This window comes from Lucilia cuprina, chromosome 4, assembly GCF_022045245.1.
Source record: "Lucilia cuprina isolate Lc7/37 chromosome 4, ASM2204524v1, whole genome shotgun sequence".
NCBI lineage: Eukaryota > Metazoa > Arthropoda > Insecta > Diptera > Calliphoridae > Lucilia > Lucilia cuprina.
In genome coordinates, this window is record NC_060952.1 from 92,787,785 (window position 1) to 92,802,335 (window position 14,551).

The following is a 14,551-nucleotide window of genomic DNA, read 5'->3' on the forward strand; positions in this document are numbered from 1 at the left end:
AATATGAGTGATCACAGATTTTCACTTTTTTCTCGATTAGAGCGTTATTTAAGGATTTACAGCCAATTGAAGATTTCCATATAAAATATAGATTTTTGGTGGGAAATATGAGTGATCACAAATTTTCACTATTTTCTCGATTAGAGCGTTATTTAAGGATTTACAGCCGATTTAAGTTTTCTATATAAAAAATCGATTTTTGGTGGGAAATATGAGTGATCACAGATTTTCACTATTTTCTCGATTAGAGCGTTATTTAAGGATTTACAGCCGATTTAAGATTTCTATATAAAAAATCGATTTTTGGTGGAAAATATGAGTGATCACAGATTTTCACTATTTTCTCAATTAGAGCGTTATTTTAGGATTTACAGCCGATTTAAGTTTTCTATATAAAAAAATCGATTTTTGGTGGGAAATATGAGTGATCACAGATTTTCACTATTTTCTCAATTAAGGTGTTATTTAAGGATTTACAGCCGATTTAAGTTTTCTATATAAAAAATCGATTTTTGGTGAGAAATATGAGTGATCACAGATTTTCATTATTTTCTCGATTAGAGCGTTATTTTAGGATTTACAGCCGATTTAAGTTTTCACTATTTTCTCAATTAAGGTGTTATTTAAGGATTTACAGCCGATTTAAGTTTTCTATATAAAAAATCGATTTTTGGTGAGAAATATGAGTGATCACAGATTTTCATTATTTTCTCGATTAGAGCGTTATTTAAGTATTTACAGCCGATTTAAGTTTTCTATATAAAAAATCGATTTTTGGTGGGAAATATGAGTGATCACAGATTTTCACTATTTTCTCGATTAGAGCGTTATTTAAGGATTTACAGCCGATTTAAGATTTCTATATAAAAAATCGATTTTTGGTGGAAAATATGAGTGATCACAGATTTTCACTATTTTCTCAATTAGAGCGTTATTTTAGGATTTACAGCCGATTTAAGTTTTCTATATAAAAAAATCGATTTTTGGTGGGAAATATGAGTGATTACAGATTTTCACTATTTTCTCAATTAGAGCGTTATTTTAGGATTTACAGCCGATTTAAGTTTTCTATATAAAAAAATCGATTTTTGGTGGGAAATATGAGTGATCACAGATTTTCACTATTTTCTCAATTAAGGTGTTATTTAAGGATTTACAGCCGATTTAAGTTTTCTATATAAAAAATCGATTTTTGGTGAGAAATATGAGTGATCACAGATTTTCATTATTTTCTCGATTAGAGCGTTATTTTAGGATTTACAGCCGATTTAAGTTTTCACTATTTTCTCAATTAAGGTGTTATTTAAGGATTTACAGCCGATTTAAGTTTTCTATATAAAAAATCGATTTTTGGTGAGAAATATGAGTGATCACAGATTTTCATTATTTTCTCGATTAGAGCGTTATTTAAGTATTTACAGCCGATTTAAGTTTTCTATATAAAAAATCGATTTTTGGTGGAAAATATGAGTGATCACAGATTTTCACTATTTTCTCGATTAGAGCGTTATTTAAGGATTTACAGCCGATTTAAGATTTCTATATAAAAAATCGATTTTTGGTGGAAAATATGAGTGATCACAGATTTTCACTATTTTCTCAATTAGAGCGTTATTTTAGGATTTACAGCCGATTTAAGTTTTCTATATAAAAAAATCGATTTTTGGTGGGAAATATGAGTGATTACAGATTTTCACTATTTTCTCAATTAAGGTGTTATTTAAGGATTTACAGCCGATTTAAGTTTTCTATATAAAAAATCGATTTTTGGTGAGAAATATGAGTGATCACAGATTTTCATTATTTTCTCGATTAGAGCGTTATTTAAGTATTTACAGCCGATTTAAGTTTTCTATATAAAAAATCGATTTTTGGTGGGAAATATGAGTGATCACAGATTTTTACTATTTTCTCAATTGTATCGTTATTTTAGCATTTACAGCCGTTTTATGTTGTCTATATAAAAAATAGATTTTTGGTGAGAAATTTGATTTTTACTATTACTCTATTGGAACGTTATTAAAGAAATTATAGCCGTTTTATTATTTGCTTTTAGCTGTTAAACTTCCGTTTTTATTTCTTGGAGTTGCCAGCTTTAATTCTATCTTCTTGTCTTATAAAGTGGCTGTGTTCATATGGCACTTTGTTTCGTTGGTATTAGGATTAACGGTACTCTTTGAAAAAACTTAAACAAGTCTGTTTATTAAGTGACGCGAATTTATTGCGGCATAGAATATTAGTGCAAGTAAATTTATTTAGAAATAAGAAATTAAATATATTTATAAACTTTTGAACGGTAATTTATAGTTCCAGTGACTTTATGAAGTGTTGTGCGTGTGTGAAAGTATTTAGTTAATGTGAATAATAGTGCGATAATCATGTGTTGTGTTTCATCACAATGATGAAACCTTAGGAACAATGAATGTTATTACAAAAACATTAGAGAAAATATTAATGCTTATAAGAAAATATTAGTGAAGTATAAAAATGATGCAAAATCTAATTGTTTTATCCGTATGCCACAATCTTGTCTTCAGGAGTCATAGAGGTTTTCATTTTCCAGGTTTGGTAAGTACAGAATTTCCATTTTTTGTTTGTTTTAAGAAATTAAGTAGTAAAACATTTTTGGGAGCACTTTTTGAAATGTAACCTTTATATACCTTTCCTACGTTTTTCCCACAGATTCAGACTAAAGTCTTATTAAAAAATCTCTTTTTTTTATAAATTTCTTTATTTTTATTGTAAATCATTCAATGACTACAAATATAAGTAGACTGAGTAAAGGAATTTAATGAAGAAAAAAACGTAATTTTTCTCAAAAAACAGCTTCATATTAATGTATTATAATTTTGTTTAATATAAATTAAATCTGATGAACTGATATATTATATTTCATGTTCATATGTAAAAGATTAGTAGAAAAAATGCCCGCAAATTAAAGTAAAACTCATTGGCATTTTATAGCGTAATTAATCCTCTACGGCAATGCTTTTAACCGAATGAATACATTCTTCTTTGTTAATCAAGTGGCAGGTCTTGTTAACCAACGACATCAGTTGGCTAACATCCTTGGACCAGGCATTCAAAACATCCGAAGCACTCTTTTTGACGGTAAAGTAAATTATTTCAGCAGGACGATCGATTTTAACGCGTATAGTATCACTATTGGCTAATTTTGAGAGATATTCCTCGCAACGATTGGTGGGTAGATTTAACAGCTCACTCATACGTTTTAAATGCAAACGGGAATAATACATGGCAATGATGCGTATGTTCTTAAATAAGAAATTTTTTTTTTAATAAATAAAAAACAAATTCAGTTAAACAAAACTTACATGTTCTATTAGGCGATCTTTAAGTTCAGCAATACATTTTTTGCCATGTTTGGTGCTCTCCTGGAACATTTCATTTTCCGCCAAAACAGTACCGAAATCATTATTAAATGTATCAAAGTTAATTAATTCCTTGGACATAAACAAACGCAAAATTTCTCTAAAAATATGCCAACAAATAATTATGATTATGTTATAAAAGTTATTCTGGCAAAACTCACTTGTATACGGGAATTTCTTCCAATTTCTTATTCTTAGCCAAATGAGCCATCATATCACTTTGTTCGTTGTCATAGGGTGCTAATATACAATATAATACGGCACAAATTAATTTTTCCTTAAGTTCTTTTTCCTGTTCTGGTGTTAGCTCCACAGGTACGGGCTCCTCCACTTTTTTAACTTCTTCCTCTTTATCTTTTTTCTTATCCTTTTCTTCACTTTTCTTTTTATCTTCATCCATGGGTTCGGGTTTGGGTACTACTGCCTTAGGAGGCTCAGCAATAGCTTGATAATGTCTAGATGTTTTCAGATATGAAGTATCACGATCTAGTCTTATCATTAGATTATAGAATTTCAATTTGAGATCATGTTGGGCAGGATCATCAAAGAATTTGATGCTGATTTTCTTGGCTATGATTTGTGTAGAGACAAAATCTTCTTTAAGTAAACACAAACGCATTTGTTCCAATATAAGTTCCACCTAAGTAATGAAATACAGTAGAGAAAATGTACTTTTAAGTTAAGAAATAATTATTATTACCTTTTCTCTTTTATCCATGGAACCATAAGTTTCTACTTGTAACTCTTCCATTACTGAGGCTGCTCCCGCTATGTCACCATCGGCCTCCTTAATGTCAGCCAAAATTTTTGTCAGCCTAGCTCTTTCAATTTCTACATAAATTTTACCTTCTGTTACCGCCCTCAAGGTATCGATTAATTTCAATTTAGTCTCCTTATCGGGTGTCTTTTCCACATAAGTCACACACTCTTGTATCATTTTCGAAACGGCCTGTTTCAGTTGGGAACGTCTACGCACCAATAAGGTTACATATTCATTTAAGGCATTCCAATTGCCTGCTTCAAAACATATCTGACATATAGCCACTAGAACGCGTGAGCAGGAGACCATATCTGCACCCAAACGTGTTTGTTTCTCTAGTGTTAGCAACATTTCAATGGCCTCGTGAAAAGAATCGGGATTCTTTTTGGCCAAATCTTTAGCAATGGGTATTTTTTCATCGCAGGCTGGAGCATAGTCCACCTCCATTTTTTGTATGCGTCCACCATCGAATAAATAGTTGTCCATAGTTGGCTTTAAACAAGAAAAGAAAGTCTGAAATTTTAGCTTCACTCACAGACAGACAACAAATGACAATGCAGTTTCGTTGTTTGTGTTGACTTTATTTTGTTTTTTTCTTTTAAAATACTTACTTTCTTGAATGCTTACTTTTAAAGATTAGATTTCTAAAAAAGTTGTTGCTATGTTTGTGTTTTGTTAAGCAAATTATTTTATTTAAAAAACAATATTTTTGCAAAAGTTTTCTCTTGCAGATCCGGCGTTTTTTTCTTCACGAATTATTTTTGTGATTTCATGCCATTGTTGTATAATTTGGTAGTAGTTTTTTAGCGTACTGTGTTTAGTTGGTTTAGCGTTAGCTAAGTGATGCCATATTGTTGGTAAAAGAGATACACTGAAAACTTTATATATACAATAAAACTGGAATATTACGAAAAAAAATTGGAATATTAGGAAAAATAACTATTTTCATACAATAAACATCTATTATAACGAACTCGATTATTATGAAATACTTTTTCAGTCATTTGAATACAATTTCAAATTATGTGTTGGCGACATAAGAAAATATTTAGCTTGGTGGTAAAAAACATAAATTATATGAACAAATAACATAAGTGTGTTTTTTTAAAGAATATTAAAAAAAATATATAAATCATTTCGTAAAATGCCACTTCATTTTTGGAACTAGAAAAACTTCACCCATTTTATTACGAACTTCGCTTATAACGCACAAATTTGACTGCTCTCCCGGATTTTGATTTTTCGTGAAAGCGAAAGAGAAAGAATACCATTCATCTCTCTCCTAGAATCTTGAAATTTTGAGAGTAGATGTCTTTTTGGATATGTAGTTCCACTAAAAAGGGATACTTTAATATTTGTGGGTAAAAAAGGGGACAGGTTTCCTTGATTATCTTAGTGCCGGTCCACACTAGAAAACTTTTTTTGGGAAACTTTTGATTTTTCGTGGGAGAGAAAGATAAAGAATGTCATTCATCTCTCTCGCAGTAAGTGTGGGTCCACTCTATAGGAAACTTTTGATTTTGCGAGAGAGAAAAAGATTATCGTTTATCTCTCTCGCGGTACGGAGTTTCTCGTACTCGGAAACTTTTTTGTTTTGTTATTTATCTCATTCGTACAACAATAAATCAATGCAATTAATGCGTAATTTATGAAACAAAGGTGTCAATGTGTGGACATTAAGGAAACTTCAAAAAGAGTTTAAAAAAAGTTTATCAACAAAATTTCCCTAGTGTGGACCAAGTCTTATACAATATTAGTGATGGAAGAAACATTTTAATTGCATATAGTTCTAATTTAAAAAAAGAGCAAATTGGTGTCTGGTACTTTTTCGAAATTTTTAAAATTCAAAACATTTTCGATTTATTGTTGTATTCTTATATATATACCTATTACAGGGATTAACTCTATAATAGCTATTATAAATATTTTCCATATATTTGGGAAAAAGGTACCATAAAGGAAAAAACGGGAAATATATATTTTTTTCAATCTTACTCAGCCAAATTTTATAAAATTTAAAAAATAGTTTATTTACTTACACAAACTAAGCTATTGGTATATTATTATTATTGAATTCAGGTACTAAGGCCACTTTAAATTGTTTGGTACTTTTTAAAAGCACAATTTTTCGGGAACTAACGAATGCATTTTTGAATAGCATGAGTAATATCTGTAATATATAGATTTAAACACGAAATATTTTATGAAGTCAACTTTCAAAAAAGTGTGTTCCTAGACAAAATGGTTTTCTTTTTCATTAGAACTTTCCTAAAAGGTAGATTCTACTATTTAATCATTCCAATCATTAGCTTGAATGGTAGGCGAGGTATTGCCTACTAAAATCGCCTAATTAAAATTTTGATCGCTGTGCGAATAATAACAAATTTGGAAAAATTTTTTATTTTTGCTTAATATCATTTAATGATCTCTTTTAAAACGTTGAATTTCTATCCAATAACTCCCTAAGAATGATTAACAATCTGGCAACTTTAATGCTAATAATTTATTGTGAATGTCTTAGGGGGAAGAAGAAGTTTTGGCACAATTTATTTTCTTTTATTTTTTATTGAGTCTTTTCATACTTGTGTGTAATTTGTGTTAAAAATCTTTAAATTTACAACAAAAAATTAAGAAATACCATTAAAATTTAAACAAATTGCAAAAGAAAACATAAAATTTTAAGATATTTGCAAAAAGAAAAACAAATTTAAAGTGTAAAAGAGAAATTGCGTGAGAAAATTTGCGCGCCAAGTTTTGTAGCAGCAAACAACTTAAGAAAAATTAAAAAAGAAAACTTAAAAGCTAAAGCATGGCTCAGATACAGGATTTCCAAGATTTAGTTTTGGATGCTTTAGAAGTGGTCGAATTCAAATTGAGTAAGTTTTTTCTTCCTTAAAAAAAAGACATGAATAATAATTGCTCTTGTTTCAAAAGTACGCTCTAAATCGGATTTGGAAAATGAAGAATTGGCCTTTCACCCTTTAATGGCCCATCAAATTTTTGGCGAATCTGAAAGTATATTTGGTTATCAAGACTTAAAAGTACGCATATTGTATACGGCCGGACCGTTGCACATTTATTTGGGCATTGAATATGGCAAAAAAGTGGATGAATTGTCTAAGGGAGATATTAAGGCTGATGATGTGGTGGCAACTATAGCAGAAAAACTACCCGATGGTTGTTATTTTGTAAATATGGATGAATTTCTTAAGACCCTAGATAAGGCTGATAAATTTCAGCCTTTTGGTGAGAAACTCTGCGAATACAAACAACAGGATGAGGAGAACAAAGAAAGAATCTTTGAATTTTATCATTGCAACTATAAACAACCTTCGTTTCTGAAGTTTTTCTCACGTTTGCAAACATTTGTATTGTGGTTTGTAGATGCGGCTTCCTATATAGATGTGGATGATCCTCAATGGTCTTATTTTATATGGTAGGTTAAGAATATTAGTGTCTAGGAAGTTTCTTTATTGATATTTTGTTTATTTTTTTTTTATTAAAAAAAAAGTTATGAAAAATTCAAAAATGATAATGGTGTAGAAACCTACGCTACTGTGGGCTACACTACCGTCTATGAGTATTATGCCTATCCTCAAAATATACGACCTCGTATTTCCCAAATGTTGGTATTGCCTCCGTTTCAAAAACTTGGCATAGGAACCAAATTTCTAGAAACAATTTATAATTTCTATCAAAACCAAAAAAATGTTATTGATATCACAGTGGAAGATCCATCAGATGATTTTCAACGTATGCGTAATTTTGTCGATTCCCGTCTATGTAAGAAATTGAAGAATTTCCAAAAGGAAGAACTTAAAAAGGGTTTCAACAAAGAAATGATCAAAGAGGCAAGAGAAGCCTTAAAGGTATTAACTTTTAAAATTTACCAACAAAAAATCTTTATTTTATTGCAATTTTACAAAATTTTCTAGCTAAACCCTCGTCAGTGTCGTAAAGTGTATGAAATTTTACGTTTGTTTTATACTAACATACACGATAAAGACGATTACACCTCCTATCGTTTGGATGTTAAAAAACGTTTAAACGCCGTTTATCACAAACAATTAAGTGATATTAAAAAAATGGAAAAAGCTAAAATGGACACTGAATGGCTGAGGGCTCGTTTGCCCAATACGAAGTTGCGCATTGAACAGCTACAGGAGGAATATGAACAGGTTGAAAAGGATTATCTGCAGGTTGTGGAAAAATTAAAAGTTGTTTGAAGTAGTTTTATTATTAATTTTTTTTATAATTTTTGTCTCATTTGTATTACAATGTTTAATTTTTTAAATCATTTTCTTTCACTTCTTAAATTTTTTTGTTTACTCATTTTTTAACTTATTTTAAATAAAAAAATTAGTAATTGTAATAAACTGAAGAGAGTTTTGCATTTAATTTTACTAATTTCATTGGTTAAACATATAGGTTGTTGTTGTAAATGTTCTATTACGACCGATAGTAATTTCCCCTGCTGTCATTGGGTTGGCAATTTTTAGCCGAGTATGAAAACGTTTGTAGTTCAGTTTAATTTTAGTTGTAGTTCTGTACTAGTTCATTTCTAGTTCAGTTATAGTAAAGTTCTAGTTAGGATCTAGTTGAGTTCTAGTTCAGTTCTAGTTTAGTCCTAGTTCAGTTCTAGTTAAGTTCTAGTTGAGTTCAGTTCTAGTTAAGTTCTAGTTGAGTTCTAGTTCAGTTCTAGTTAAGTTCTAGTTGAGTTATAGTCCAGTTCTGGTTCACTTCTTGTTCAGTTCTAGTTCAGTTCTAGTTCAGTTCTAGTTCAGTTCTAGTTCAATTCTAGTTCAGTTCTAGTTCAGTTCTAGTTCAGTTCTAGTTCAGTTCTAGTTCAGTTCTAGTTCAGTTCTAGTTCAGTTCTAGTTCAGTTCTAGTTCAGTTCTAGTTGAGTTCTAGATGAGTTCTAGTTCAGTTCTTTTTCAGTTCTATTTCAGTTTTAGTTCAGTTCTAGTTCAGTTCTAGTTTAGTTCTAGTTCAGTTCTAGTTCAGTTCTAGTTCAGTTCTAGATAAGTTCTAGTTCAGTTCTAGTTATGTTCTAGTTCATTCTAGTTCAATTCTAGTTCAATTCTAGTTCAATTCTAGTTCAGTTCTAGTTTAGTTCGAGTTCAGTTCTAGTTCAGTTTTAGTTCAGTTCTATTTCAGTTTTAGTTCAGTTCTTTCTCAGTTCTAGTTCAGTTCAGTTTTAGTTCAGCTCTAGTTCAGTTCTTATTCAGTTCTAGTTCACTTCTTGCTAAGTTCTATTTCAGTTCTGGTTCAGTTTAGTTCAGTTTTAGCTCAGACTTAGTTCAGTTCTAGTTTTAATACAGTTCCAGTTCAGTTCCAGTTCAGTTCTAGTTCAGTTCTAATTCAGTTCTAGTTCAGTTCTAGTTCAGTTCTAGTTCAGTTCTACTTCAGTTCTAGTTCAGCTCTAGTTCAATTCTACTTCAGTTCTAGTTTAGTTGAGCATTAGAATCGTAATGAAGATAATTGTAAAATCAAAATTAAGTAAATAGTTTTGAAAGTTATTTTTTTATAAAAATTTATTTTATTAAGGATTTACTTTATTAATAAGGATTTATAATATGTAGGTATTTGTAAAATATTTAAATATATTTGTGCAATACGTTTAATTACTGGATTTATAAAGAGGAAATTATGACGTTTAACATGGAAACAAGATATTTAAAACTATGGAAGTAATTTAACTCAAAAAATTAATAACGCCAAAAAAAATCACAAAAGAATATTAAATAATTAAATTACCACAATTATGAACTAATATCCAATTTAATAAAAATTAAAATAAAATCTAAACATTATATGCGAAACAAAACCTATTCTTCTTAAATTTAATTGAAATTCATTTTAATCTGATTTTAAAAATTTCAAAATATGAGCAAATTTTTGTATTTCCTAAAAAGTTCTCGGAGATTTCTGAACAATTCAAATTCAGCATGAACCATATTCTTCCATCCATTTTTCAAAACGATGTACATCATCGGCCGACACAGATTTCTTTGTACGCTGCATAGCATCTTCAAAATCTTGCAGGGTAATGGGTAAATCGATTTCTTCACGACGTATTTGTCGTATTTCTTCGGGTGTACGTCCGAAAATTTGACGACGCATCGGCATCATGGCAGCATCACGACAAACGTTGCTTATATCAAAACCTGAGTAGCCCTTCATTTGATCACCAATTATGTTGGTGTCAAGAGAAGGTGAAAGATTTACATCTTTTAAGCAGAGTTTTAATAAAGCCGAACGGGTTTCCTCTGAAATGAAAGAGAAAAAGAAATTGTTATAGTTCTAGTTCAGATCTAGTTCAGTTCTAGTTCAGTTCTATTTCAGTTCTAGTTCAGTTCTAGTTCAGTTCTAGTTCAGTTCTAGTTCAGTTCTAGTTCAGTTCTAGTTCAGTTCTAGTTCAGTTCTAGTTCAGTTCTAGTTCAGTTCTAGTTCAGTTCTAGTTCAGTTCTAGTTCAGTTCTAGTTCAGTTCTTGTTCAGTTCTAGTTCAATTCTAGTTCAGTTCTTGTTCTGTTCTTGTTCAGTTCCAGTTCAGTTCTAGTTCAGTTCTAGTTCAGTTCTAGTTCAGTTCTAGTTCAGTTCTAGTTCAGTTCTAGTTCAATTCTAGTTCAGTTCTTGTTCTGTTCTAGTTCAGTTCTAGTTCAGTTCTAATTCAGTTCTAGTTCAGTTCTAATTCAGTTCTAGTTCAGTTCTAGTTCGGTTCTAGTTCAGTTCTAGTTCAGTTCTAGTTCAGTTCTAGTTCAGTTCTAGTTCAGTTCTAGTTCAGTTCTAGTTCAGTTCTAGTTCAGTTCTAGTTCAGTTCTAGTTCAGTTCTAGTTCAGTTCTAGTTCAGTTCTAGTTGAGTTCAAGTTCAGTTCTAGTTCAGTTCTAGTTCAGTTCCAGTTCAGTTCTAGTTCAGTTCTAATTCAGTTGTAGTTTAGTTCCTCAGTCAGGTCTTAATATCGACTACTTACCATTCGGCAACGCTATATAAATACGTTTCTCGAAACGTCTACGAAAAGCTTCATCAATATCCCACGGATGATTAGTGGCTGCCAAAACCATAATGACTTTATCATCTTGCATTGTGGCATTTAATCCATCCATTTGTATCAATAGTTCAGCTTTAAAACGACGACTAGCCTCATGCTCCGAATCACTACGCCTCGCCGAACATAAAGCATCGATCTCATCGATAAATATAGTGCTGGGAGCATAAAATCTAGCCATTTCGAATAATAAGCGCACTAGCTTTTCACTTTCTCCACGATATTTTGAGGTGAGAGTCGAGGAGGAGACGTTAAAGAATGTAGTGCCACATTCGGTAGCCACAGCCTTGGCTAACATTGTTTTACCGGTACCGGGAGGACCAACCATTAGAACGCCACGCCAAGGTCTGCGTATACCTTTGAAAAAGTCTGGCATTATAATGGGCAAAACTACCGCCTCTTGCAGTATTGATTTAGCCTCATTCAAACCAGCCACATCGGTCCACTTAACACCTGGATGTCGTTGAAGTATGTCTTTCTCTAGGGTCTCAACCAAATGCGGTTCATAGCCGGAGGGTGAGAAAACTTTTGATTTCGAGGAAGTTTTCGGTGAATTCTTGGGTGTGCTCTGTGAGGTGGAATTCTCTTCGAGAGAGGTAGCTTCCTGATCATCTGAATTGGAGTTTTCATCTATGGAATTCTTCTTGACCTTTTCTTTCATTTTCATTTGGGAATTGATCATTTTACGTGCTCTAACACGTTCCACCGAACGACTTTTGCGTATGGGCATTGTGGAGGTTTTTAAAGATCTCGAATTACGTTTCTCTGAACGATCAGCAAGTGAACCGCTGGCCACATTGTGTGAACTACCATGATGACTGAGATTTATAGAGGGTAAAGTGGGCTGTAACTCAGGATCTCTACGCCTCAAAGATGATATCCAGCGGTTGTCATTATGTGTGGGAAATGATGTTGAATTAGAATGTATGGCATTTGTCGAGGGTCCATTAGTTGAGGGTAAATTTGTATTTGGTCTCGGTTGTGGTGAAACTTCTGAAAAGATTTCTTATTTTAGTTGTTATGCTTGGGAATGAAAAAGTTCTCTATATATACATACCTTGTGTCGGTATGCGATTTTTTAATCTTATACCTAGACCTGTTGAGGTTTGTGGCGGCACTAGCCCTCCCATAGATGTAGTTCTTGTGGTTTCGGTCTTTTTAACATTACCCGTCTTTGACGGTCTATGGGTTGTGGTTATTTTGGTGAATGCAAATGGTGGATATTGATCTAGTATTAGAGAATCCATCATGCGGGCCATATGTGATAATCCTGTTGGGGGTGCGGCTGATGAGCTGTAAGAGAGTGATGGAGATTATAAAATAAACATTGGAATCGTTTTCTCAACTTTGATTATTAATTTGAGATTAGAAAGATATTCTTGGGACTGAAAAGACCTACGTAATGTTGTTTCATTACATAGTGTTGTGGTAGGTATGTAAATACTTTGACAACGGATGATATTAAACAGTTATAAACACTTTGGTGTCAATTTGGTACCAGGCGTGTATATTTCTTTTTACCCTTCAGATTCAGTGGCTCATTTCATTGTTTAGATCATAAGATCATATGTACAAACAGTAGGAGAAAGTTGAACATGCTTTGCAATATCAATGCGCTGCTTTCAGTGGCTCTTCATTTCGATATAATTTATAATGAGTTTGTATTGAGTCTACTAAAGAGAATTTCCTTAAGATTCTGTATACAATCCGTTGATATCTCGACTATATAACGTGACTTTTAGGTATTTCTTGACTTTTACATGATTGGGAGTGTGGATAATGATCATTTGCTGAGTTAATGAGAAGATGAGTTTGTATTGATTTAATGAGTTTGTATTGGTTCTACTAAAGAGAATTTCCTTAAGATCCTGTGTACGATCCGATGATATCTCGACTATACAACGTGACTTTAAGGTATTTATTGACTTTTACATGATGGGGAGTTGGGAGTGGTGGTCATTTGCCGAAGTAATGGGAAGATGAGTTTGTATTGGTTCAATGAGTTTGTATTGATTCTACTAAAGAGAATTTCCTTAAGATCCTGTTTACAATCCGATGATATCTCGACTATACAAGGTTTTTATTGACTTTTACATGATGAAGAGTGGAAGTAGTGATAATTTGGCGAGTTAATGAGAATATTGTTGTATCTTTTCTAACTATGTTCTGATATTTTCTGTGGCTCCTTTCAATGCTCTATTAAACATCGATAACTAACTCGATCGACTCTCTTAAAGCGAGTTAATCTGGTAGGAAGAAGACAAAAAGCTGAACACTTTACTTTCTCATGTCAAGACTTTAGAATGCGGTTGTAGATGGAAACTACAGAGGTTTAGGTATGTTTGGATCGATGCTATTGAAGTGAGTTAGTTACCGGGGAACTAAAGGACAATGTAGAACGGTTCTATGAACACGTTTCACTGTGCTTTAGTGATTCATTTCAATTTCATTTATAGTTCGACAATGACTTTCAATAACTTGAGTTAAAGTGATGTTTCATGAGTTTGAACCTATTCTGATGAATTGGCACCATTGGTTTTAAACAAAGCTGCCAATGACTTTGATTTTTACATGATGGGAAGTGAGAATAGTGATCATTTGCCGAGTTAATGAGAAAATTGTTGAATCCTTTCAATGCACTGTTAAACGTCAATAACTTACTCGATCAGCTCTCTGAATGTACGTTAATCTGGTTGGAAGAAGACGAAATGTTGAACACTTTACTTGAGGTTCTCATGTCAAGACTTTAGAATGTGGTTTTAGTTGAAAACTAGAGAAGTTTAGAAATGTTTGGACCGATGCTAATGAAGTGAGTTAGTCATCGGGGAACTAAAAACAAAGTTGCAAATGACTTTGATAAACTTCGCACAATACGATGATCTTGGAAGTATTTCATATCTTTTAGACCTGGTCCACACTAGGAAACTTTTGTTGAGAAACTTTTTCTTAATTCCTTTTTGAAGTTTCCTTAATATCCACACATAGAAACTTTTGTTTCAGAAACTTCGTATTAATTGATTTGTTGTTATACGAATGAGAAGAATAACAGCACAAGTTTCTTCGTACCTTGAGAGAGATGAAAGATATTCTTTCCCTTTCTCAGTCAAAATTTAAAGTTTCCTAGTGGGATAATTGGCGAAGCTAAGGAGAAGAATCTTGAACATTTTCTAATGCTGTTTCGATCAGTTTCACTGGACTTTATTTCAATGTCTTTTATAAACTACGATAACTTGCTTAGATCGGCGCGACTGAGGCGAGTTTATCAAATAGTAACAAATAAAAAGAATAATGATTTTAAGACGGAATTAAGCAACTTTTTAATGCTGTTACGATCTGTTTCAGTGACTCGTTT

At 32.0% G+C, this 14,551-nt stretch overlaps 3 protein-coding genes across 3 annotated transcripts; 1 reads left to right on the top strand and 2 right to left on the bottom strand.

The window, feature by feature from the left end:
- Positions 1 to 2,712: 2,712 nt before the first annotated feature.
- LOC111688211 (26S proteasome non-ATPase regulatory subunit 12) lies at positions 2,713 to 4,925 on the bottom strand. The gene is made up of 5 exons (XM_023450694.2): positions 4,764 to 4,925; positions 4,093 to 4,644; positions 3,554 to 4,032; positions 3,336 to 3,492; positions 2,713 to 3,275 (listed from the first exon to the last, which is right to left on the bottom strand). Exons 2-5 carry the CDS (start codon positions 4,636 to 4,638, stop codon positions 2,970 to 2,972), a joined length of 1,488 nt encoding a protein of 495 aa, XP_023306462.1. The 5' UTR covers positions 4,639 to 4,644; positions 4,764 to 4,925; the 3' UTR covers positions 2,713 to 2,969.
- A 1,793-nt stretch (positions 4,926 to 6,718) lies between these two features.
- LOC111688213 (histone acetyltransferase type B catalytic subunit) lies at positions 6,719 to 8,504 on the top strand. Its single transcript, XM_023450697.2, has 4 exons — positions 6,719 to 7,028; positions 7,087 to 7,588; positions 7,664 to 8,021; positions 8,088 to 8,504. The coding sequence occupies exons 1-4, from the start codon at positions 6,962 to 6,964 to the stop codon at positions 8,376 to 8,378; spliced, it is 1,218 nt and encodes a 405-aa protein (XP_023306465.2). The 5' UTR covers positions 6,719 to 6,961; the 3' UTR covers positions 8,379 to 8,504.
- A 1,172-nt stretch (positions 8,505 to 9,676) lies between these two features.
- On the bottom strand, positions 9,677 to 12,540 carry LOC111688212 (katanin p60 ATPase-containing subunit A1). Its single transcript, XM_046950312.1, has 3 exons — positions 12,257 to 12,540; positions 11,125 to 12,192; positions 9,677 to 10,421 (listed from the first exon to the last, which is right to left on the bottom strand). Exons 1-3 carry the CDS (start codon positions 12,456 to 12,458, stop codon positions 10,096 to 10,098), a joined length of 1,596 nt encoding a protein of 531 aa, XP_046806268.1. The 5' UTR covers positions 12,459 to 12,540; the 3' UTR covers positions 9,677 to 10,095.
- Positions 12,541 to 14,551: the final 2,011 nt, after the last annotated feature.

Bases quoted from the DNA above. Each gene is read 5' to 3' on its own strand.
- LOC111688211 (XM_023450694.2), bottom strand. From the start codon at position 4,638: ATGGACAACTATTTATTCGATGGTGGACGCATACAAAAAATGGAGGTG. The intron at 3,493-3,553 runs GTGAGTTTTGCC...GCATATTTTTAG, and splicing joins GAAGAAATTCCCGTATACAA to AGAAATTTTGCGTTTGTTTA. The intron at 3,276-3,335 runs GTAAGTTTTGTT...TTCTTATTTAAG, and splicing joins AAGATCGCCTAATAGAACAT to AACATACGCATCATTGCCAT.
- LOC111688213 (XM_023450697.2), top strand. From the start codon at position 6,962: ATGGCTCAGATACAGGATTTCCAAGATTTAGTTTTGGATGCTTTAGAA. The intron at 7,029-7,086 runs GTAAGTTTTTTC...TTGTTTCAAAAG, and splicing joins AGTGGTCGAATTCAAATTGA to TACGCTCTAAATCGGATTTG. The intron at 8,022-8,087 runs GTATTAACTTTT...AAAATTTTCTAG, and splicing joins AGGCAAGAGAAGCCTTAAAG to CTAAACCCTCGTCAGTGTCG.
- LOC111688212 (XM_046950312.1), bottom strand. From the start codon at position 12,458: ATGGCCCGCATGATGGATTCTCTAATACTAGATCAATATCCACCATTT. The intron at 12,193-12,256 runs GTATGTATATAT...AAATCTTTTCAG, and splicing joins AAATCGCATACCGACACAAG to AAGTTTCACCACAACCGAGA. The intron at 10,422-11,124 runs GTAAGTAGTCGA...CTTTCATTTCAG, and splicing joins TTATATAGCGTTGCCGAATG to AGGAAACCCGTTCGGCTTTA.